This window comes from Meleagris gallopavo, chromosome 16, assembly GCF_000146605.3.
Source record: "Meleagris gallopavo isolate NT-WF06-2002-E0010 breed Aviagen turkey brand Nicholas breeding stock chromosome 16, Turkey_5.1, whole genome shotgun sequence".
NCBI lineage: Eukaryota > Metazoa > Chordata > Aves > Galliformes > Phasianidae > Meleagris > Meleagris gallopavo.
The window spans coordinates 121,724-144,601 of record NC_015026.2 but is presented as its reverse complement, the minus strand read 5'-3'; the positions used below and the strand labels follow the sequence as shown (position 1 = coordinate 144,601).

At 47.1% G+C, this 22,878-nt stretch overlaps 1 protein-coding gene across 3 annotated transcripts; it reads right to left on the bottom strand.

Moving 5' to 3' along the window:
- Nucleotides 1–124: 124 nt before the first annotated feature.
- On the bottom strand, nucleotides 125–22,854 carry PIGQ (phosphatidylinositol glycan anchor biosynthesis class Q). Of its 3 annotated transcripts, XM_019620653.2 has the most exons (11): nucleotides 22,477–22,853; nucleotides 21,042–21,111; nucleotides 20,263–20,945; nucleotides 15,654–15,785; nucleotides 14,357–14,477; nucleotides 8,643–8,769; nucleotides 7,534–7,687; nucleotides 4,514–4,625; nucleotides 2,766–2,846; nucleotides 1,685–1,799; nucleotides 125–299 (listed from the first exon to the last, which is right to left on the bottom strand). In XM_019620653.2, exons 3-11 carry the CDS (start codon nucleotides 20,925–20,927, stop codon nucleotides 214–216), a joined length of 1,593 nt encoding a protein of 530 aa, XP_019476198.1. In that variant the 5' UTR covers nucleotides 20,928–20,945; nucleotides 21,042–21,111; nucleotides 22,477–22,853; the 3' UTR covers nucleotides 125–213. The 3 variants fall into 3 exon arrangements, with proteins under 3 accessions (XP_019476198.1, XP_031411659.1, XP_019476199.1); XM_031555799.1 differs by lacking the exon at nucleotides 21,042–21,111 and having other exon boundaries at nucleotides 22,477–22,854; XM_019620654.2 differs by lacking the exons at nucleotides 125–299; nucleotides 1,685–1,799; nucleotides 2,766–2,846 and adding an exon at nucleotides 2,853–4,110.
- Nucleotides 22,855–22,878: the final 24 nt, after the last annotated feature.

Genomic DNA, 22,878 nt, shown 5'->3' with positions numbered 1-22,878 from the left:
GACTTTTTAAAATCCAAAGTATTTCCCATCACATTGGAGGAAACAAAACACGGATTTCATTTCTGGTGTGTGGATGGATCTTCCAACCATTCAGGCCCAGGCTTCACCTATATAACAATTTGTCAATTCAGAAGCTGAGTCAAGAAACTTGGAAGCCAGCACTGAACTGAGATGAACTTAAACGCTGTGCTAAACCTTTGCTGATAGGAAAAGCTATCCATTCACGTTGGTAGAAGTATCTTGATGGTGCTCAAAATAATCAGATGCCATACATAACACACGCAAGAAGATTTCTGAATCTGAAAAGGGAAGCAAAACCTCAGCAGTGGGGACATGAAGCGATGCACACTCTCTGAAGTCCTTTGAATCTGATTCAACTGCTCCATCTGTCACCACTCCAACGATATGTTTTTATTCTAGGGCAGGAACATAGGCTGCAGAAACTCTCAGAGATACCTCTTCATCAAGCAGGCAGCAGAGTTCTGCAGTGTTTGCTTTCACAAAATGTGTAAGAGGAGCAAACAAATAGCCAGCAATGAAAGCCAGCTAACTAACAGCCAAGCAGACAATCCACAGCCTGGGCAGAGGCTTATTACCCCACAGAGGGTAGAAGGCTGAACAAAACTGAGAAGTAACCCAAGACTGATGGGGGTACACAGCCTCACACCTCCCAGTGGCAATCAGATATCCTTCCACCCTCCGACTTGCTGTCTGCTGGATCGGTTTCCTTCTGCAGTATTTCCTGCTCTCCAAAGACAGCCCTGAAGGGTTAAGAAGTTTCTGCCAGGAAATTCATAGGAACACGCTGAAAGCACACATGGAAAAGCAACAGACTTGGTAACATGGCTTAGCTCTACCTTCCCAGAATCAAACCTGGCTCCACTCCAACACACTGAGCTGAGAGCAGCTCCCAACAGCTTCCTTTGCTCTTGCTGAGTAGCCCTGGTTTGGTGATGAGCAAATTTCTTGTTTTTAAAATTCCTCCTGTGTGCTCTTATATTGGATGGGAGACAGTGATTTAGACTAGCTTGATTTTAACTGGATTAACCACATCTACTGACAGTTAAGCCCACTTCCAAATGATCCTTTACTCCGATAGTCGTGGCTCATCACTGTCAAAAAGGAACAACACCACGTAGCTCCGAAATGGTGATAGGTTAATCTCAAAAAGGGAATGATGATCTGAAACCTGGCCAGAGCTCTGAATCTGACCCAAACATCTCAGTGCAGAACTCCAGTTAACCAAGTCAGCACAGAACTGGAGCTCCATTGATTCACATTCTTTATGATTCACAGACAGTCCATGCAGACTTTCCGAGTGCTTTTGCAATTTGTTTCACAGCCAAAAAACCCCAGTGTTAACAGAAGTCTTACCTGATCTAGTATGCTGTAACTGGAATAAAAAATAAATTGACTTAAATGGTGTTTGTTAAATGGGTGTCACTTCTATTTATCACAGGCCTTGTAAGGGTGCCTCTGATTCTGATTCAGCATCAAATGTCTTTCCACTGACATCCAGCTCCTTGCAGCAGCTAGTTAAATGCATGGACAACTGCATGACTTATGCCCTGGATCCCTTCCCAGCCCTCTGAATTTTCTATTCAGAAGCTATCCATTGCATCAAAACAAAATGCATAATGCAAAATCCCTGAACTTTTGCATATGGAAGCGCTGGAGGACTTACCTGCCAGTCTGTAGGATCTACAGAACCGAAGGATGACTGAGTAAAGAGGCAGGGAGTCAATCAGGTCAACCAGCAAGTGGATCAGGCCTTGCACAATCACCACCAGCAAACGGAGCTAAAGAGAAACAGTTCAGTAAGCAACAGGAGACACAACCCCTGCAAATTCATGAGTTGGTCTGCACTCTGACATTGTACATAAGCTGAACTCTCCCGAGGTGAGCTTAAAAAGTCTAAAAGTGCCGGGTATCCAGTGCCTGTATGAGGTTTCTTAAGGGTCTAATTGTAGCAAAGCCTGATGTTGGTAGATGCTGTGAGCCATAAGGAGGCAAAAGCAATTCCCCTTTCAACAGGCACAGTCAAAAAGGGAGACTTCATGCTTACAGTTCCAGTGAACTCCTTCACTCTGCATCAGAGAATGCAAATTTCCCTTCCCAGCGTGAGCTGAAATGCTTTATTTCTGACTGAAGAAACCCCACGTAGAGCATTTAAGCAAGAGCTAAGCAGTCAGAAATGAGCTTCCTGCTTAGCATTGTGCTGACTAAGGCTCCTTTTGTCAGACTGCATTTATTTTTGCTGTCAAACTCATCTGAGAAGAGAGGGCTCATAAAAGATCTTGAAATCATGTGAAGGCCACTGTCTGTGGAAAATACTGCTCCAAGCAGGCCATGGACAGGACTGGTCATATTGGAGAAAGAAAAGAAAAAGGAGGAAGTCTAACCCTCTTAGCAAAGCCTGGTGGAGAGCATTTAACACAGCAGGTTAACTTCTTGAAGAAGCTGTTCTGGATCAAACTGGAGAGGTCGTCACCCCAGACGTGGGATGGAAAGACTGCAATGACTTCTGAGGGAAAGACAGGGGAACAGCATGTCCTGCTGCCCCGGATCTGCTGGGAATTCCCTCTGGAGAAACACAGACACGTACCCTGAATTCCACTTACTTGGTCTGCATGGGCTGCGTGACAGATCCTCCTGGACACTCACACAAACCTTGTGTTTTCCTCGTGGATGACAGTAAATGACTAAGACACCCTTATATACCTATACATCTCAGAAAACAGCTACCTTCAAGGGTTAAATCTTACCAGGGTAAACACCAAATAGTACAGTGCAGTTGTAGGCAGAAGGAACAGCAGGATGGTAAATAGCAATGTGCCAATAAATAACTAGGGGAAAAAAGAAACAAAATCATCAGCAGAACAATGGCAAAACAAAATAAAAATAATAGCAAATGCTGAAACAGAGAGTTTGCAAGACTCTTAACGTTTTCTTTTAAATTCCCTGCGTGGATAATTCTGCTAATATTTTCAGTAATTATTCTCTTTTTGGGCCTTTTGGGACTGCTTGAAAAGATCCTGAAAGCATTTGTTCCTTTATGAACAATGCTCAAGATTTCCTATATTATGCTGGCTTCCTTAGGAAGCAAAGCTTCTGTGATTACACTGTTCAACCATCGCCTGCCTCTGTGAGTTTTAAAACCATTGGTCTGTATTTTACTGGGAAAAAAAGGTGGAAAGTTGCAAAGAAGTAGAAACTGGGTAGGGAATTCTATAGACTTTTTTGTTCCTCCTTGGTTTGGGAGAATTGGGTTATAAGTCCTTCCAATGGGCAGCAACTGGCCGGCCAAGGGACATCAAGGCTCTGCTCAGTAGGTAACTGGGTGACAAAGAAGATAGTGACTGGGTGGGATGATGTAATATGTTGAGAGGGATAAGAAAAATCCATAGGAAAGCAGATGTCATTAGCTCCACTGCCCATAGAACTGGTTATTTTAACGTCAGGTTGGCCCAGCTGGCATAAGCCAAACTAATTAACCAATGGAGAAATACAGATTTATGACAAAAAGAGACCCAACTCTTCAATTCTCTGTCCTGGTGACTGAGAGGACACAGGACCAGGGAGCACTGCCATTTCTGCAGGAAGAGAACACGGCCACGGTGTGTTATGGCAGAAAACAGCCTTGTTGCAGAGGTGGTTTGATGGCTCAGCTTTATGCACAGAACCAGACATAGATGACAATCTGACCCATCCCCTTCACAGCCACTGTTTCTGCCCTCCTCTGCCACTCCACTGCAGTTCCTTAATGTCCTCTGAAGACTTTTAAGGTCAGCTCTGAGTGTCTCATCCCACCCAGGCCAACAACACAACTCCTGTGAGCAGCAGGATAGAGTCTGGAGGGCCAAACCAACCCTCCTCAGAAGGAGAGCCTGATGTAAACCGTCATCCTGACAGATATTCTGACTTTTCCATCACCAAGGAGAAGAGAAATCCCTCTGCTGTGGCGGTATGAGAAGCTGGAACTCATCTGCTGAACACAGAGAGGCACCTGGGGGTCACCAAACATCACTTTATTATTTCAGTGATGTTTGCAGCAGTAGGTGTGGCCCAGCCTTCCTATGGCGTTGAGGATTTCATAAGAGGTTACAGCATCTGACAAAAAGAAAAACTAACAACTGCCTCTGCTGTTTGAGTGAGAACGTGTGGGCCACCAGGCTCCAGCTTAACGTGAATGAAGGGGGGCTTTTTCATAGCGGCACTGGCAGGCCTGTTCCTATGGCAACACTGCTGGGCACTGCCTCCTCCCCCATGTCTACTCTGTGCTGAGAGCATCTGCAGCACCCACAGAGCACAGTTGGCACCCAGCACCTGCCAGCACCGCCCCAGGCACACAGGGAAGCATGGAGTGCCTCAAACCCAGTGGTCACACAGCCATAGGATGCCCCAAGTTGGGAGGGACCCCCATGGATCACCGAGTCCAATCCCCAGCCTCTGTAACCAAAGCAGCCAGGACCACGCTGCCTGCCTGCAGCAAGCCCTGGTGCTGCAGCACTACCTGGTCCAAGTCATAGGAGCAGGAATCCACCCGCTGCCGGAGGACGTTCCACTTCTTCCCACGGAACAAGCGCCAGAGAGACGACAGGCCATAGATCTTCAGGCAGTAGAGTCTGAGCAAAGAAAAGATGCCACACATCAGAGCTGTGAGCTCCTCAGCCTCAACACAAAGCAGCTGTCATCATGATACCCCGTGCCCAGCCACTTACTGATGTCACAGAACTCGGGTTGGCAAAAGAAATCAACCCGAGAACGATGCAGATAAAATGTTGATTGCTCAGCCAACCACACTGGGGCTGCCCATGGTCAGCAGAGGCTGCTGCAGGCAGTTCTGGACAACTGTGGGGCAACCACTGTGCCATGCCTCATGGCTACGACCAGGCTGATTCCCTGCTCCTGGTGATGAAGAGCTTGGCGTACCCAAAGAGCCAAGTTCTGCTGGAGGTGGCCACTATGAGCAGCCATTGCTACCACCCTCCCTGCAGCAGGAGCAGCAAGCTTATCCCCTGCAGCCCACTTCTGTTTCTTCAGATCTCCTCTTTTCCCTTCACTCCATCCTTTTCCATGGCAGGAGCATCCAAGGCCTTATTGCTTGCACTTGAGTCTGCACAATTTAATTTTGCCTCTGCAGCACAGAGGCGAGGGGGAGGAATGGAGCACTGCACCTTCATCCACAGGAGTGGGAAAAGGTCGACTAAATGGCTGCTGGCACCTCTACTGAATCCTCTCCCATGGCTTTAGTAACTTGGTGTATGACACTTGGAACTATCCAAGGAAACGGCAGTGGTGAGAGGCTTGAGGTGATGAGAGGTGAGAATAGAGACACCTACAGAACAACATGAAGGAAGAAAGAGTCCCTGGAAGGAAAAAGAGGGACAAAGAGCCTCGGAGAGCAGGAATGTAAGGAAGGGAGACAGACCCAACCTACGGAGCAGAACAGAGCTTGGGAGAGCCTGACCTACAGCAGCCAGACCGGTTAACCAGCCTACACAAAGCACCAAGGCTGCTCAGGCTTCAAGATGGCATTGTGAAAGCAGTGGCAAGGAGTCTTATCTCAGAGAAGAATTTGATCTGAGGAACACTGGCTGCTTCAAGGACGAGGCAGGTGCCCCAGACTGCACAGCTCAGTGCACTCATCTCTAGGCCAGAGGGATCCCAGCAGGCTTCTCCAACTTGCTGATGCACACCATCCATGGCTCCTGCCTCTCACCTGCATACCCTGCTTTGACACCACGCAGGTGGACCTGATGGAGCACCTGCCCCACCTTTGCTGCTGCCTGTGCACACATGCCAGCTCTTGTTTCACTGGAAAGTCTATTGTGGGGGGGTGCTCAGACTTCACCAGCACCCAACCCAGCAATTTGTTCCTCCAGCTGCAGAAAGGCAAGGTGTTGTGGTGATCGTGCTGATGTGGGTGAGTGGTACCCCCTCCTGGCTCTCCATAGGGGCAGCTGACACAGCAGAGACAGTTTGGTGCCACAGTAAGATAACATACAGCTGTTCCACACTTCTAACACAGCCCAGGCTGGTAGACTGGCTCCCTGCAGCTCACAACAGGAGAGCAATCAGCAGAGAAAATGCTTTCCCTGTTTCCACTCACAAGCAGAAGGGACCAAGACCACTCCTCACAGCCCAAAACAGAAATTCCAGAAAACTGGAGCTGTTCATGGAATCATAGAGTCATAGAATCATAGGATGGCCTGGGTTGCAAAGGAGCACAATGCTCATCCAGTTCCAACCCCCTGCTGTGTGCAGGTCGCCAACCAGCAGCCCAGGCTGCCCAGAGTCACATCCAGCCTGGCCTTGAATGCCTGCAGGGATGGGGCATCCACAGCCTCCTTGGGCAACCTGTTCCAGTGCCTCACCACCCTCTGGGGGAAAAACTTCCTCCTAAAAGCAGGAAATCATTTTTTCTCCTGTTGAGAAGAAACTCTGTGTTACCAACAGTACTGATTTCAGGTGCAAGTCCTATACTCACAACAGAACCAACTCATAAATTGTATCTCAATATAACCATTCCCTAAGCTAGCTGTAACTGAAGTTCTACCATTTCTTCCGTTGTTTGCAACATGAAGTTCTCTGCTCACAGCCTGCAGAGGAATGATGGCAGTTCTGCACTTTATCAGCCAAAGGTTCCCCTACTCATTACTTTGTCTGTCATCTCCTTGGCAAAAGCAGCTGCTTTTTAGTGTCTGTGTGATGCTTTGCTGCAGCACTTATTAATGGAAGGCAGGAACAAAGCATGTTAGCAAGCACAGTAATTCCAATGTGCCCAGCACAAGGCATGCCCCAAAGTCCTCTGCACTCCCCCATGCTCCCTCAGAGCCTTTGTCCTGCTTTCAGGCAGTGGGGCCCTGCAGTATATCCAGAAAATGCCACCAGGATGGTGGCATAGCCATGCTGCCCCCCCATAGCAGCCACCCATGATGCAGACTGGAATCCCTGAAGCCAGGCAGAGGCAGAGACTTCTGGGCCTCTCCAGAAGAACAAGGGTTCATTTCTCCTCCTCCTCTCCTGTTCTCCTGAACTGAGCAGGGTGCCACTGCAAAGTACCATGAAAGGTTAGGGTGAACTTGCCCTCCACCTATCACATAGTTTTATTTTTCCAGGTCACTATCACAAGTCAATATTTAAAGATACAAAAGAATCAAAAGGCAGATTGTTTGCACTGCTGTGACTATCATTTCTACAGGCATTAAAAATGCAGTAAATTAACTGCTGCCTTAAAGTGTGAATTCAAGAGTACTATGCTAGGATTGAACACAACCAGTATGACACCTGGGCCTGGATCAGAATGTTAATTGTCTCATAGATTCCAGCATACTAACTTGTAAGTTTTGTGGATTCCTTGGTGAGAATCAAGCCACAGCAGCCCCACGTATCCCCAGTGCTGCTGTTTGCTTTCTGTATTTTGAGGGTCCATCTTGTAGTTGACTTGTATTGTTGACTCCATCTTGGAGTCAAAGCTTCTTGCTTTGACTACAAACACACCCGAGACACAACCAAGAGAGATGAACTCACCTCGCTCCATAGACATAGAAGCAGTAGATGTGGAAGGTCAGAAGTGCAATGATGTCAGAGAGGATGCAGAGAGCCACGGTCAGACCCAGACAAGCTGACAGACCAACATACCAGAGGATCATCTCGATGAATGGGGACATCAGGTGAATGTAGCCTAGTGAACATTGCAGTGTCAAGATTTCAGTGAGACATCTTCCCTGTTCACACTCTCAAAAGACTCATTTTCTCTCTGGCCCATTTCTCCCCCCTGTTCAAACATCGCTCCAGAAATCATAGCCACCAAACCACAGGAAAATTCCCTTGGATGGCCATATTCTGCTTAGGAGAGCCAGCAAAAGCTCTTTCCCCCTAGGCTTACATCCAAGTATAGCAGCCATGTAAGGACAGGCTCACCTTCAACAGAGCAGTCACCTTGCTCCATACAGGATTTACTTCTTTAGATCTGCATTCAGTTCTAATCATATTTTTAACCCCACATGTCAAGCTTTACTGAAGCCATCTCCCTTTCCTTCCTATTCCCACAAAAAGCCATGACAAATGAATTCTGCAAAATAAAAATCTGGAGACATACAGTGTCTTTCATCACTGATGTGGAGCAAAGTAAATATAATATCTAAGGAGTTTGTTCCCATCATAACTATTCTCCTTCATCAAGACATTTATCAAGAATAACTGGGGTGTGTTACTTCAAGGAAGGAATACAAACAGAAGAGCTCTAAAATCTGTGTACTAAGTCAGTGGTAGGGCAGGTTTGCCTTTGCATCCAGAGAGCACATTTCTCCTTTCTATCAAATGCCACTTTGAGGGCAGAGCTGGCATAAGACCTAAAACCTTCTCTTGGACACTCAGTGCTAATGGCACCAAGTAAGTGAGGTCCACTGTGACTTGCACTTCTTGCAAAACATCAGGACAAGCACTTTATTTCATATGCATGACTTCCTTGTGTGGGAATCCAGCTCTGGCTTGAGTTCCCACAGCAGGAAGACTCACAGACAAGTCTGTACTTGCAGTAGTGCATTTTGATTCATTATTCATCTCTAGGCAAACATTAAGCACTTAGGAGGGAAGAGATGAAAAGGGAGGCTGAAATGTTAAACAATTGCACTTACTAATCCAGAGATGGATGTGGTAAAGGAAGAACCGACCCAGCACCTGATCCAAAGCTCGGTTCATTTTCAGTCCAGCTGGTGCTCCCATCAGCCACTGGAGAAGGTCCTGCAGCTCTTCAGCTACATGCTGCAAACACAGAACAAGCACGGAAACAGCCTGAGATAAAAGATGTCCATCACACCAAACAGGTCCAGTGTACGGAACGTGATACCCTCCACCAAGTGTTCTCACCACATCCTTCAAAGCAGTGGGGAAAAAAATCCAACTGGCTGCTCTGTACACAACGACTTACGTTAGGAATGCACCTTTATTAGCAAATGAATTGTTTCTGAACGTGAACATAACAGCAGAGAGGAAGCTGAACTGCTTAAATGGTTCCAGTGCTGGCAGCATCAACTTGTGTTTGCTTATGGCCATGGCAGTGTGGTTTCATGGTGCAATGAGTGTTCTTGAAATCCATCGCCAGTGCTGGAGCACAAACCAACTTCATTCAGCAGACAACTGAAAAGTCAGAACTGAGGGAGTAATCCAACCGTGGGAAAGCAGTTGGGAATTTTAATGGGGCAGCCTGGAGTGTGCTCATGGACCAAACAGGTGATTTTTAATGAAATAACCACGGACAAAACAGGTGATTTTTCAATGAAATAACCTGTGTGTGCTACAGCAGAATAGAAAACACGATTACATAAACATTGTTCAGTATAAACAAATTTCCTTTTACTCTGTGGGGCATTAGGCAAGATGAAACACGGTGTGTAGCACCAATCTTGCCTACCACTATCTTGTCTGTCTTGCAGGCTTTGTGGGGAGATACCCATGGCATCCTAGGGAAAAAGAAGCCCTCGGTCATTGGAACAAAGCTGATGGAGTTCATTCCCACATCGCTGAAGGCTTTGTCTCTCTATTTCTGGTGATTTAATACCTTGGTAGTGATAGGACAAGGGGAATGGTTTTAAACTGAGACAGGGGAGGTTTAGGTTGGATATGAGGAGGAAGTTTTTCCCCCAGAGGGTGGTGAGGCACTGGAACAGGTTGCCCAAGGAGGCTGTGGATGCCCCATCCCTGCAGGCATCCAAGGCCAGGCTGGATGTGGCTCTGGGCAGCCTGGGCTGCTGGTTGGCGACCTGCACACAGCAGGGGGTTGGAACTGGATGAGCATTGTGCTCCTTTGCAACCCAGGCCATTCTAGGATTCTACAACCAAATTACTGATGGACTTTCTCTCTGTCCTACACTACTTTGCCTGCAGTAGGCAGGGCAGAAGATGCCGTGCCCTCCCCCAGCAGTGTGTGCCTGAATGACCCACCTACACTGAAATAAATGGTGAAGTTCATTTACCAGGCTGTGAATTGAAGCAGCTGAAAACAGTAACCTCCAGCAATCAGATGGGAACACACCTGGAAGAAGGGGCCTCGCACACTGTTCCACAGAGGTTGTGAATGAAATCCCACCTCTGAAAATCCCTAATATAACCAAGCCCATGTGAGCTTCAGTGCAAATTGTGCACATGCAGCAGAATCAAGACCTGAAGCGGATGTGCTGCAGCCTACCTTCCCTACCTTCATAGGGGAAATGTTTTCCAAGGACCAATTCCATTTTATTAACCAACTGGATCATTGCAAAATGGGTTTGTGCACATTTACTCTTAATGTAGTGGTAAAATTCAGAGCTCTACCTCCAATCTATCCCAATTTCCCCTTACTAGCAGGGCTGCCTATTTATTTCATTCATTTCCCCTCTGCCTCAACATCTCGCTGTGAGTCAGAACTGATTTGAACTCACAGATCTTACCTCCATGCAGAGCACCGTTAGCTACTTTATAAATAGACTGGCTTTAATATTTAAAGTGTTGGATTTGTAACTTAGAAAAAGCATTTGAGGATTTTAATGAAATATTTAAATGCTTGAAAGCAGTCCTTCAGCAGCAAGGCTGTTTTCCAGCACTGAATGCTTCTGGAGGTTTCCAGTTCCAGAGGTGCCACTAAATTCTGACAGTGGCACGTAGCTCTGGGAAGGTGCCCAAGCTTCCTGCTGTTTAGCTGGGCAGAGCATCTCCAAACACAGTCCTAAAGCATAACCTTGCAAGCTGTTTTGCAGCCAGATATTTTAGGACTGATCAATAGCAAGCAGAACAAGAAAAGGTGACTGGGAGTCTAATCCTCTCGTTGCAGACATGCATACTGAATGTGACCAGTATTAATAAATGAGGAATGGCGAATTACATGGAAGTGGTTTCATAAAGGAGGGTAAGGACATCACCAAAGCAGAGACTACAGCTAACACAGCTTAGATGAGGTGGCTGTGGAAATATCTCCTTTATGGCAGTGCAACATTGATGGAGAAGGACACACAGCCCACTGGAGAGGGGCACTGTGGGCACTGGAAAGTGCAGCACAGCTTCCTGAGTGGAGCATCTAGTGCAGAGCAGAGCAAGCTGAGCCAAGGCACTCCCCACCGGGCACCTTCCTTATTAACCAATTAACATCTAAGAATATTTTCCAGGCTGCATCCTCTCTGCTGGCTTTGTTTGTGGATTTCAGAACAGAACTGAACAGGAACTCACATCCAATTATCTCTAAGCCACAGCAATACTTTTGGAGGCAAGATCTATGACAAATACTTACATGTTTCAAAGAGATTACAGCTTAAGGAAAAGAGAGATCAGTCAGGATGCAAGAAGCGAAGGAGGAGAAAAAGAAAGAGGGTTTGTAAGCAGTTCTTCAATTTAAACCAGAAAAATTGAGTGCTTTGAATTGGGTATTTTTGTGGAAGGCAAAAACTGGGACTGCTGTTGGGAAGCCTGGTGGGAGGAAGAGGAAGGAGGAGTTGTGAGGGCACCCACAGAGAGAAGAGTATTCGCATTTTCCATGCTTGGCTTTGAAAGCCTGCTCCAAAATCAGCCCTTTCTATTGCACGCAGCTACTCCCTGGTTACTCCCTAGGTGTCTGAATCACATCTGCTTCAGTTATCAACAAAAGCAACTTGTTATTACAGTCAGCACAGCACAGCTCATCAAGCTGTGAAAAGTGGGAGCTGCAGTCAATTGCTAGCAAAGTGCTGATTTGGGAACCATTGTATCAGGGGTTGATGAATGATGGCTAAGGAACATGGCTTGATCTTCATGTCAGCAGGCTGGGCTTGTGAGCCTGGCAGCTGTTGAGAGTCAAAATAACCAATGTGCATCTGTTTCTTCCCAGTGAGATGGTTACTAGGAAAAAAAAATGCACTGTTTCCAACCCCCAGACAGCTAAAGGTTTATCAATATCAATATCAATGAAACCAATAAGGTTTTAGATTATATTTTGTCAAGATTAAAATCAATCAAATCCATAAGGTTAAAAAAAAAAAGTTGTACCATATTATGACAACATTATTAATATCTATCTATCTATCTATCTATCCATCCCATGTTCTGTTTACTAACATATACAGAGACATAAGAAGGTCAATATCATCACCAGGTCTGGGCCTCACCAAAAGCAGATCAGCAAAGAGCATCAGGGAAGGAAAAGGGAAAAGTAACTCATTCTGCACACGGGAAAGTTAGCATTGCTGAACTTGGCAACACATAAGCACTTGAGAAAGCTCAAGTGATGGGAATAATGTGTACCAGATGGACACTCAGCAGCAAAATGGAAACCTACAGTTGGATGGCTAAGGGGAGATTTTGCTGTCATGCTGGAAAAGAAGTGGTGCTGGCTTGCATACCACATGCTGAAGTCATTGGTATATTTTGGGATCGCTCAGAACTGCATTTTTTAAGGCCTGCACATAATGCACATAAATCAATGCCCACCAAAGGCAGTAAAAGAACTCCAAATGATTTTATGTCCACAATCTAATACGCTTGGAAGGAGAAAGCAAGGCTGGGAAAGTAAGAGGAGTTAAGTGGCCTGAAATGATAAGCTTGGCGATGGAGCAGAGAAGAAAGGCACAGACTGCCGGGCAGCCCATACAAAAGGGAGTGAACACTTCCAGGCAAGTAGGTAAACAGCTCCTGGTGATGCTGGGGTAACGAGGTCTGTAGAAGGCTTGATGAAAATAAGTGACGTTACGATATATATGCAGAGTGACAGATGAGCTGAACTTCTAAGAGAGGAAAGAATGAGCAACTCTCACAAGCAAGCCTGTCCAGGCCAGGTGCTGGGATCAGATACACCTTGAGCACAGAGAGAGCCCATCTGCCAAAGACACTGGGCAGATGGAACCCCTCCTGGAGCCACCTGTGCAAACAGGAACGCTGCCAACAGCCACTTCCTTGCAGACTTGTTAAGAAATCAGATTTTTGAGAGCTGGACACTTACAGTAATCCCAGAAGGAGAGCTGTAGAGAACTTAAGCTTTTTCAGCTGAAATATCTGTAAGGGTGAAGATTTAGGAATAAAATGTAAAGAAGATCTTTATTTTATAGCTCAAGTAGTTCAGGAGCACGTGTGTTGCAGAAGAAATGTCCTTCATACTCCATCACTGCTGCTGAATAGAGTCTGCATCAATCCCTAAACGTGCAATCCTCTAAAGTTTGGCTACAACAAATAGCAAAAATAGCAGTAACATGACCCACAGCTATGCTGGATCTCCAGACCACTCCACTTTCTGAAAGCATGGTGTGCTTGAGAATGATCAGAGACATATGGCTTGTGACAACAAAAGTGTTAGACATGGACCAAACAGATGATTGCTGAGGGAACTATGATCTCCTCCCAGGAAGGACAGGACGAGTAGCAAAAAAGAAACTGCTGATGGAATTCTCTACTCAGAATAAAATTCCTCCCTGGAATTTCCCACTTTGCTGGAGAAAGAGCAAAGACGATGACCTCCAGCTGCCAGAAAAACCAATGGAAAGATCCACAATCTCTCCCAGAAGTGTAGGAAAAGTGGGCAGAGAAAGTATTAAGCTGTGCAGCTCTATGGCAGTGCTTGACCCTAGCTACACATGTATTCCCAAAAGACAGAAGCTCTAAAATCAGAGCTAACTTTAGATTAATAGTCTGGCCTCCAGCCTCTGAAGTGCATTATCTGTTCCTTACTGCCACTAAACAGATATATTGGAGTGATGCACTTAAAGCAAGCCACCAGAAAAGCAGGATAGTATGAGTCATGCTTGCTCTTTGTGAATTTATGCTGATGCTGAGGGATCTCAGTGGGCAAGAAGAGTTATGTCTGAGAAGAGCACGGGACACAGCAAGTTTTTCTGGTTTACCATCAGCACATTAAAATTCTTAGGGTTTCAGGTGTTTGCATCCTGCCTAGCTAATGCCTTTGGATTTCCCCACAATTTTCCTCTTCACTGGCACTGTTGCATGCTTATCAAGTTTGACTTTTCAGTATTTTACCAGATTCAATGCAGGTTACAGTTGGCTTTTACCAAATGTCCCATAAAGCAACAGCTTGAGGATACTTCTGTGAACTTGATAACCACTCCAACTTGCAGCTGCAGAGCTCTGCCCAAGCCATAATTGTTACTTTGGGAACTAGAACAGCCCTCCAGTAAGCATCTAATTACTATTCACTGCACACTCAAAGCAGAGCTGTGTTCCTTTTGAGCAGCCCCAGCAGGCTTGATTTGAAGATTTCACTGTTCTTGAGGAGACCCAATTGACAAGACTCTCTGAAATCATTGTGTATAAGGCAGTGCCTCCTTACAGCCACCCCAGGCACCAAGAGCTGGTCAGGACTCAGAGAAAGTGAGAGAGGAATGGCTCCAGCCATACTTACATCAGCCACAGGGATGAGAGTGTCAGCAAGGTGACCGATCTGGTTCTTTCTGTACAGCCAGGACATTAGCAGTATCCCCAGAGCCACATCAATCAGCAGAGAGACAAAGATGTTGGCTTTCCTGAATGCAGGATAAAAAGAAACAACGTTAGAGCAAAAGGAAGGACAGCACTAAGGCTTCAATGGCAGCTGTTGGCTTCACTTACATAGTACCTTTCTTGTCCCAGGGACATTAGGATAACTTAGGAAAGAAACATAGCGCAGACATCTTTTGATTTTCACTGACCTGCTGCTACTTCTGTGGCTGAACACCAAGCCACTCTGAGCATGCCACACCATGAAGCCTCTTTTAGTAAGGGAAGTGAATAGCAGGGCTGAAGCTACAAAGCAGACTGTTGGACAAGGTGTATATGTGTACTCAGTGGGAATTCAACAGTCCCAAGGGCACCAGCACTTGGAGGATCCCCATGGAGATCAGATGGCTTTCCAAAAGACGTAGTTCAGTTGCAGTCAATGCAATCAGTTGCATCCCTGGGCATGTAAGCAACTCCAGCAGGGCTGTGGAGCTGCCCCTGACTGCTCGTGGGTCTGAAGGAAATTCTATTACGTGAGTCCTTCGGGCTAAACAACCACAGTTACATCTGGCCTTCAAATCTGCTAATTTAAGTGTTCTCTGGTAGTCTATTTCCCCAGGCTCAGAGAACCACACAGAACAAGACTCGCCGTGTAACTGCCATAGCACATTCAGTATCTGTGTCAGATCCCCGCCTCTCCTGTTCCACTCACTGCACTGCACATTTGCTTTTTGTTACACTGACTTCCTCACTGCTTTTGGAGCCTCTGATCTCCAGTTACTGCATGAAAGGAGCAGGCAAAAGAGGGCAGCAACTAAACTTTTCTGCTCTTTTGGAAACTGCTGCTGAATACCAATGGTAGCTTTTGGTTAACCTTGGCAGCATGCATGCAAGCAATGAGCTTGTGGAAGTACTGACAGCAAGGCACTATCCACAAGGGTGCAGTACAGGCTTTCTGTGGGCAAGATCCCAGCCATCCTTACCAGAAAAAAAAGCCTACACCTGGCAAAAGACATCGGCAGGATAAAAGAGTGAACAGGGAAGATATCTGCAAAGTACCAGGGAGCAGAGCAAGCAAGGTAGCAGGACATGGCACAGCGAGGATCCCGCAGTGCTGTTCTGTCAGCCAGGCCAGTCTCAGAGCCCTGTGGCAGGCACAGGATCCACGGTTTGGGTTCTCCAAAGGAGGCAGGGCCATATGTGTCATTGTGTGCATTCCATACCTCATTAGCTGGGTCTGGTTTTGAGCCTTCTTGCTGCTGCTGATGACCTGGAGGTGCTGCAGGCGATGGCCCAGCTGCTCACAGGTTGAGAGTTTGCTCCACAAGAAAGACAAAGGCCAAAACTTCAGAACCCTGCAGAAACACAACAGGAACATCCCCTTTGGCTTCTGCCTGCGTACTGTTGGTACAAACTCCATGCAAAACATTTAGTGTAAAGTGCAGGTTATGTAACCAGAAACATACTGACATACTCAGTGTCAACATCCACTTCAGGCTCAGAGAGGAGGGAATACTCATGTGCTGTTTTTTTCTTTGACTGAGAAGAAATGCACTACATGATGCTCAGTTATCTTCGTTGCCACACAATGCACAAAAGAAGGAACAAACGTGATTTGCACAGTCCAGAATGACACATGGGATACAGGTTTGTCAAAGAGCAGTGCAGTGACACAAAGCACCACGGCTGCTGTGGGGAATAAACTCTGATGCTGATACAATCGGGATCACTTCTTTCCTGTCCACAGTGGTCATTTCACTCACTAGAAATCTATCTCCACTTTCAGTTTCCTCTTTCATCCACTCACTTGTACTGCGTTGGCATGCTCCTTCAGTTTACATTCCTTCCAAATGCTAAAATTATTCCTGGGATTCTGCTTCCCTTATGAAATTGTACAGCTGTTGGGACCATTAGTTAATGAGGCCTGGAGACTTCCATGAACGTCTGCATGCCTCCCCTGGCCCCTCTGGGAGGAAATCAGCCTGCAGCATGGCAGCAGAGGCCTCCAGGACCAGCCTCTGCCTGCTGGTACATTTTACACAAATTGCAGCATCGCAGCTGGTTCCAAATCCTGCTTGGTTTGCTACGGTTGCTATACCCTTCCTCCTCACACCTTCCCAAGCCCTTTTGTCCAGACTTCAAGGTTCCTCACTTTAACAAACAGTGCTGAAGTTCTCTCCCCCCTCCCCATTCAACTTTCAAACTGCACACAGCATACTGTGAATCATTCTTTTTAACTTGAGAGTTACTCAGCTCTCCATCTCAGCCTCCCACCTTAGAGACAAACGAATGCACTGCTGTTCAGCTGACTTACCAGCATCTTACCATCTAAAGTGATGGAGAAAAGAGCTCCATACAGGAGAGATGCAGCATGGGCACCTGTGCTGCCCACCTCAGAGATCTCTGCAGACTCACATAGGCTGTGGACCCTTCTTTTCCTTTTCCTTTTCCTTTTCCTTTTCCCTTTCCTTCCCCCTTAGCCCAGTGGCTCCATGTCCCAGCCTGGAAAACCTCTACTACAGCACAGAATTGTTCCACTTACACTCTTTCTTTGTCAAGTCAGTACGTACACATTCATTTAAATAAAAATACAAACATGCTGCATTGATATAATAGTTGCAAGATGTGCTATGGAAACTCCCATCTGCAACAGTAATGAGAAAGAAAGCCAAAAATATTTCTTGCGTGGTCTCCTTCCCTATGCATAGCAACTCTGCATTGCCGTAGATGCTCCCACCTGTTTGTCACACAGCATATGCAATGATTTTTGTAAGTGCAACGGAAAACCAATCGTACACATTAAATATGAATGATATATATTTGCCTCATTTAAACAGCAGGAGACCTTTGGGGTACTTCCAAATAGAAGGAAATAAATTAACATAGCCTGCAGAAATAAATCTTCAGTTTCCAGTATTTTTTTTTCCCAGGGCTAAGGGATTTTCCAGATATCAGAAGGAAAGCAGTCTTTGGGGCCCAGATCACACACAGACATTACAGCCCCATAAAGCAGAGCCCCCCGGCTCTCTTTTTGCTCTTTCCTAGAAACCACAGGAACAAAACCTCCCTTCTGGGTGAGGCACCAGACAGAGGTCCTGGTGTCATTAAGAGCATGGTAAGAGGGCTTTCAGAATAAACAAAGCATGGCATGGAGTTTATTGCCCCAACACAAACCATCCTGCTGCTCCAAACAGCTCCCTAGAGCCTGCCTGTGGTGGGGAAATCCTGCACGCTCTGAATGCTGAGCTGCAATGGGCACTGCTAAGCACAAGGTGGTGCTGAAGAAATGCCTTCATTTGAGATCAGAGTGCATTTGGTGAGCTTGGATTGATGTCAGCGCTCACTTTCGCTGATTTCTAATGATACCTCTCCATTTACCCAGCACAAGCATACAACACAGGGCTCTCCACAGCAGCTCCAGGCCTCTGCAGCCTGAGCGGACATCACTGAACTCCTCCTCCTGCTCTTCAGATCCAACTGTCCCTTAGGATCACAGAGATCTGGGAATGAAAGAAATACTGCAGTAACTGCGGACAGAGGAGTTGTCAGAGCAAAGGGAAGAAGGAGACTTCAGAGTTGAGAACCCACCACCAAGCTGCCCATGGAAGGACCTTCCTCTTCCCCAGGCAGACAGCGACCTGTCCACAAGGCACCCAAAACACGATGTACCCAGTAGCTCATTTTCTCTAAGTTAAAGCCTGGGTGACACAAAACCCTTGAAGTGAAAGCAGGCACCCAACAAGCCTCACTGGGGAATGGCTGCATTACCAACCAGTCCCATTTCAGGCCCCTGTCTGCCTCTGCATGTGTGCTCAGAGAGATCTGGGCAACAAGGCCTCCTCACCTTCCTCCCCCAGGAAGATCCAACCCCCACACAAACCAAGGAAACCATCCAAAGCAGCTATCCTGGAGCAAGTGGTGCTTCTAGAAGTATCCCTGATCCAACAGCAACACTACTGCACAGGGACGCTTACACATGCCATCCTTGAACCCCTCTTGCACTGCAGATACTGGCACAATTCAGCTGTACTACACACCAATTGGTAAATGGAACTAAACTGCACTGAATGACTTAGGAGGTCGAGCAGAATCTCTGTCATAAATCAAAGTATTAATCCTCTAACAATGAGACTTAAAACCACTGAAAAATATCATGCAGGTGCTACAGCTGAATTAAACAAAAGAGCCTTGCATTCTGCTTGCTGATATGTGCAGCTGGCTGCTAGCAAAGCTGCTGCTTGGGCTTCAAACATCCACACTGGGCTTAAGTAAAAGCTGAAATTAGGATAGCTGCTGTGGCTTTCTGTGTCCAGCCTGCCAGGCTGCAAAGAACAGGCTCAAACTCCCAAGTTATGCTTGGGCCTTTTGGAGACCTGTGAGGCCTGGGCTTAAGTTGACCATAAGTCTGAACTCCAATGGGCCTGGATAGAAAAGGATCACCCTGCTTGTTAGTTGTTGAACACAGCCCATGCACAGCCAAAAAAAAGGACCTTCAGAGCTGACTTCAATATCTTCTATCCAATCACAAAGCTCTGCCTTCACTCCCACTTACAGCCAAGTGCATGGTCAATATCTACACAGCCACCCCAGCAGGCCCTGGCGGTTACAACAGTTGTATTCTGACCCTAAATCTCTTCCAGCAGAGTAGTCCAAAAATGGACAGCTTTCCCTTCATGTACCAATGCACATAACCCAACTGCTCAGCAAATCTCTGCATATGAAGAGCTGTGCTGTAATTTTTCATGACAGCATCATACAATTAGAAACCTGTTAAAAGAGTCTGCTCCCCATACCCTCAGGCTGCACTTGAGAAGATTTAACCATGACTACAGCAGTAGCTGTTATCCAAATCTGATCAATCAAAGTGTCCCCTTGCAGCTCGGAAGCTGATTTGCAGCACCCGCTCTGGCATGCTGGCACTCACCAGGCTGGCTGCTGGCTGACCAGCCGTGTTATTCAGCACTGGATGCAGAAGCTCCTGCCCTTCAAATCTGCTCAGAATTCCTCTTTAGAGCACGTACTTGCCACGCATTACATTTCAAGCATCCTACTCAGTTTCGCTGTTGTCACAGTGGGATCTCAACAAGGCTTCACACAGACCAGCACTGCCTGCAACCTCCTATGAGGTCCAAGAGGTGATGGGTTCAGACATACTATTAAATGATGTATTTAGCCAGTGAGCTTTCCACAGCAAACAGGGACTGAAGAGTCTCAGCTATCAAGCCATTAAGAAAACCCTCACATCAGTCTGCCAGCCACATAATAGTTGGAAAACCATTTAGGCCGTTATGAAATTGAAGTGGGACCCCTGCTGCACACGGGCAACAGCTCACTGCCTCCCCAGAAAACCTCCCCACACCTCCAGGTGTCCGAGGGTTTCTGCCTCGTGCTTTCAGTGGAGCTCCCCATGCAGCTCTGCAGCAGCCTGTTTCCAACAGCAGGTTTATTTAGGAGATTCTCAGCCTGCTGCTGCCCACAGAACCTGACATGCCACTGGTTGGCACTGCGTCTGCAGATGTGGTGGGACTGCCCAGGACGTCCATCAGACTGACCCACAACCTGCCGTGGTTAGAGAGCATGAGAGGAGCTGTGTCACAGCTGGCATCGCTGTCACCATGAGCCCATCCTTTTGCAGCTGGTGTTCTCAGATATCAGAAAAGTATTCCTCTTGGTTGTCTGCAAGGTACCTGAAACTAGAAGCAGAACCAGGAGATGCAACGTGACTAATACTGATGGAAACAAAGGAGTTTTAGCAGGAACCTCACAATGCTCTGCGATGCCTGCGCACAAATTACATCTCCTCACCAAATGCAAGCAGGCCGCAGCACTCACCTGCTGTTGCAGACCCCAGAGACAAGTGAAAGCAGGAACGTCAGCAGCATGCAGGCAGGCACCGAGGCCTGCTTCATCAGCTCCACAATGATACTTGCTTCAACGCCATCCGACTGCCAGTGGGTCATCTTAATGGGCCCATCATCGTATCTGTCTGTCATGAAGAGCACCTTGCTGCTTGCAACTGTGTTAAAGATGGCAGAGAGCTTGGAGGCATCCTCTGCCCCGAGGTCAGCTGTGTCCAACGGGGGGTGCAGATGGGACAGCATGACTTTACGCTGGTCATAATACACTAAGATGATTTCTTCTTCTCTGTGGGTGTCAGACTGTTTCTGAAGGGTAGAACAGTTCCAGAATTTGCTGTCTCCCTCTTTGCTTATCTGAATCCACGGCTCATGAGAAAATATCGTCCCAAGGTCTTCCAAGAACTCACTCAGACTCTCTTCTTTCTCCTGTTTGCTGTTGTTCCATGAGCCGAGCACAGAAATGCTGACCTTAGTCACCTGCTGGACTTCCCTGAGATATTGCTTCACCTGAAGAGGAATAAAAGGGAAATGGACCACGGCGAGGATAACAGCAGAGCTTTGTTCTGGGATCCAGCGGCCGATCAAAATGCCGCTTTCTGCTGAGGAGCAGCACGAAGGAAAGAAGACCTTAAGGACCATGCCTGGAGGATGGGACACCTGCCAACAGACACAGAAGCAGAATTTGGGATGGTGATTAGATGCAAGGAAAACGTGAGTGGCCAAAGTCACCAGCAAGGAGGTCTCCTTTATCACCTAGGCACCCAGAGCTGGGTAACGAACACACTGAACAGCCACGGCCACAGCACTCATCCCCTCCTCTCACCTAGAAACAAAGACAAGAAGTTTGTTGCAAGCAGACTACAATGACTGACTGATTGAAGTTTACAAAGTAGCTTCAATTCATTAGATGCCAGATCCCAAACCAGGAGAGGCATCTCTGCTTTATCAGTGCTCCGTATCTGAAGTATTTTTCTTGATGTCATTAAGAGAATATCTCAATCTCAATTATTGAGAAGATATCTCAATAATCTTTTATTAAAACGCGCTTCAGGGCAGCTGACAATGTCTCTTTAAATAAGGTGAAGGTTTCTAACAGAAATATAATTGCTGCAAGGAAAGCGCTCGCACAGAACAATCGGCATCTGGCACCCGTTGTCCTTTTCTGTCCTTCAGTGCTTTGTTAGAGATGTGAAAACTCCACAGCCCCTGAGGCTGGCTGCTCTGCGAGGGACCCAGTCAGTCGGAAAGAGAAACGGAGTGTATTTATAACACGCACAGAGGATGCACAACGCGCAGGTCCCTGTGGTTTGGTTTCTTTCCTCCCTTTTTAATACAATTGATTGAGTAAATCTCAGCACTGGGCAATTTGCAGTGGAATGGAGTAGGCGATGGGGCAGCAGCAAAGGCACGTGGTTAAGCTGCTCCCAGGCCCACAGCCCTACAAACATGGAGCACTGTGAAGATCACCCCAGTGCATTCCCTCTATCAGGCTGTTCAGGGAGGTTCTGCTGCTGAGCACAGTGTCTGCAGGCACTGGGAGCTCCGGCCCATGGGGAGAGCAGCTTTGGGAGCCCATTCCTCCTCTGTGACCGAGGATAACTGTGGAGATGTGGAGCCTGCGAGCATCTTGGGAGAACCTTAAATAATCTGCATTTCTTCCAAAGGGCTTCAAAACTCCGGCAGATTGGGAAGGGAAAACACATCAAAAGTAGAAAACTGGCAGGTGTGACATCCTGAGACTGGAAAGGTGCAGCACACCGGGCATGGGAAGGATGAGGGAACTGCAATTGTCCAACTGAGAAACAGCAACACCAAACCCTAGCAATCATTAGACCCAAACAGACTCAAAAACAGGACATCCTGCTTATCCACTCCTATTGACACAGCCCAAATGAGGGTGGATTGGTTCTTTGGGGTGGAAGATGATGAAGACAATCAAGGCCAGACACTCAATCAGAATAATTCCTGAAATGCACAGGAAAATAGTGAAAATCAGCTGATAATTAATTTGACTGGTCCTAAAACAGTCTAAAATAAAACCTGTCCCTGCATCACACATTTGTTTCTTTTAGAAAGAAGTTGCTGCTAGCTTCACGTTTGCACAAGCACCGTCCTTTTGCTAAGGGTCACATACACCCCAGGGAGAAGGAAATAAACCAGAGGCACAACTCCCACCTTTCACCCATACCTATGCAGCCAAAAACTGAGCATCTCCTGCTCACACAGCACATGCACCACCAGCAGATAGCGACAGGGCGAGGGGGAACGGCTTTCAACTAAAAGAGGAATGATTTAGGTGAGATGTGAAGAGGAAATCCTTCACTCAGAGGGCGGTGAGGCGCTGGCACCGCTGCCCAGAGCTGTGGGTGCCCACCCCTGGAGGTGCCCATGGCCACGGATGGCTCCTGGGCAGCTGAGCTGTGGGGCACAGCCCACGGCAGGGCTGCGACGCCCTTCCCACCAAAGCCATTCTACGCACGCCGGGCTGCCCGGGGCGCGCAGGGGTGGAGGCAGCGGTGGGAAGGAGCCCAATCTAAATCCCCGCCCGGGAACCCCGAGCTCTTTCCGCCGGCCTCGGTGCCGCCAGGCC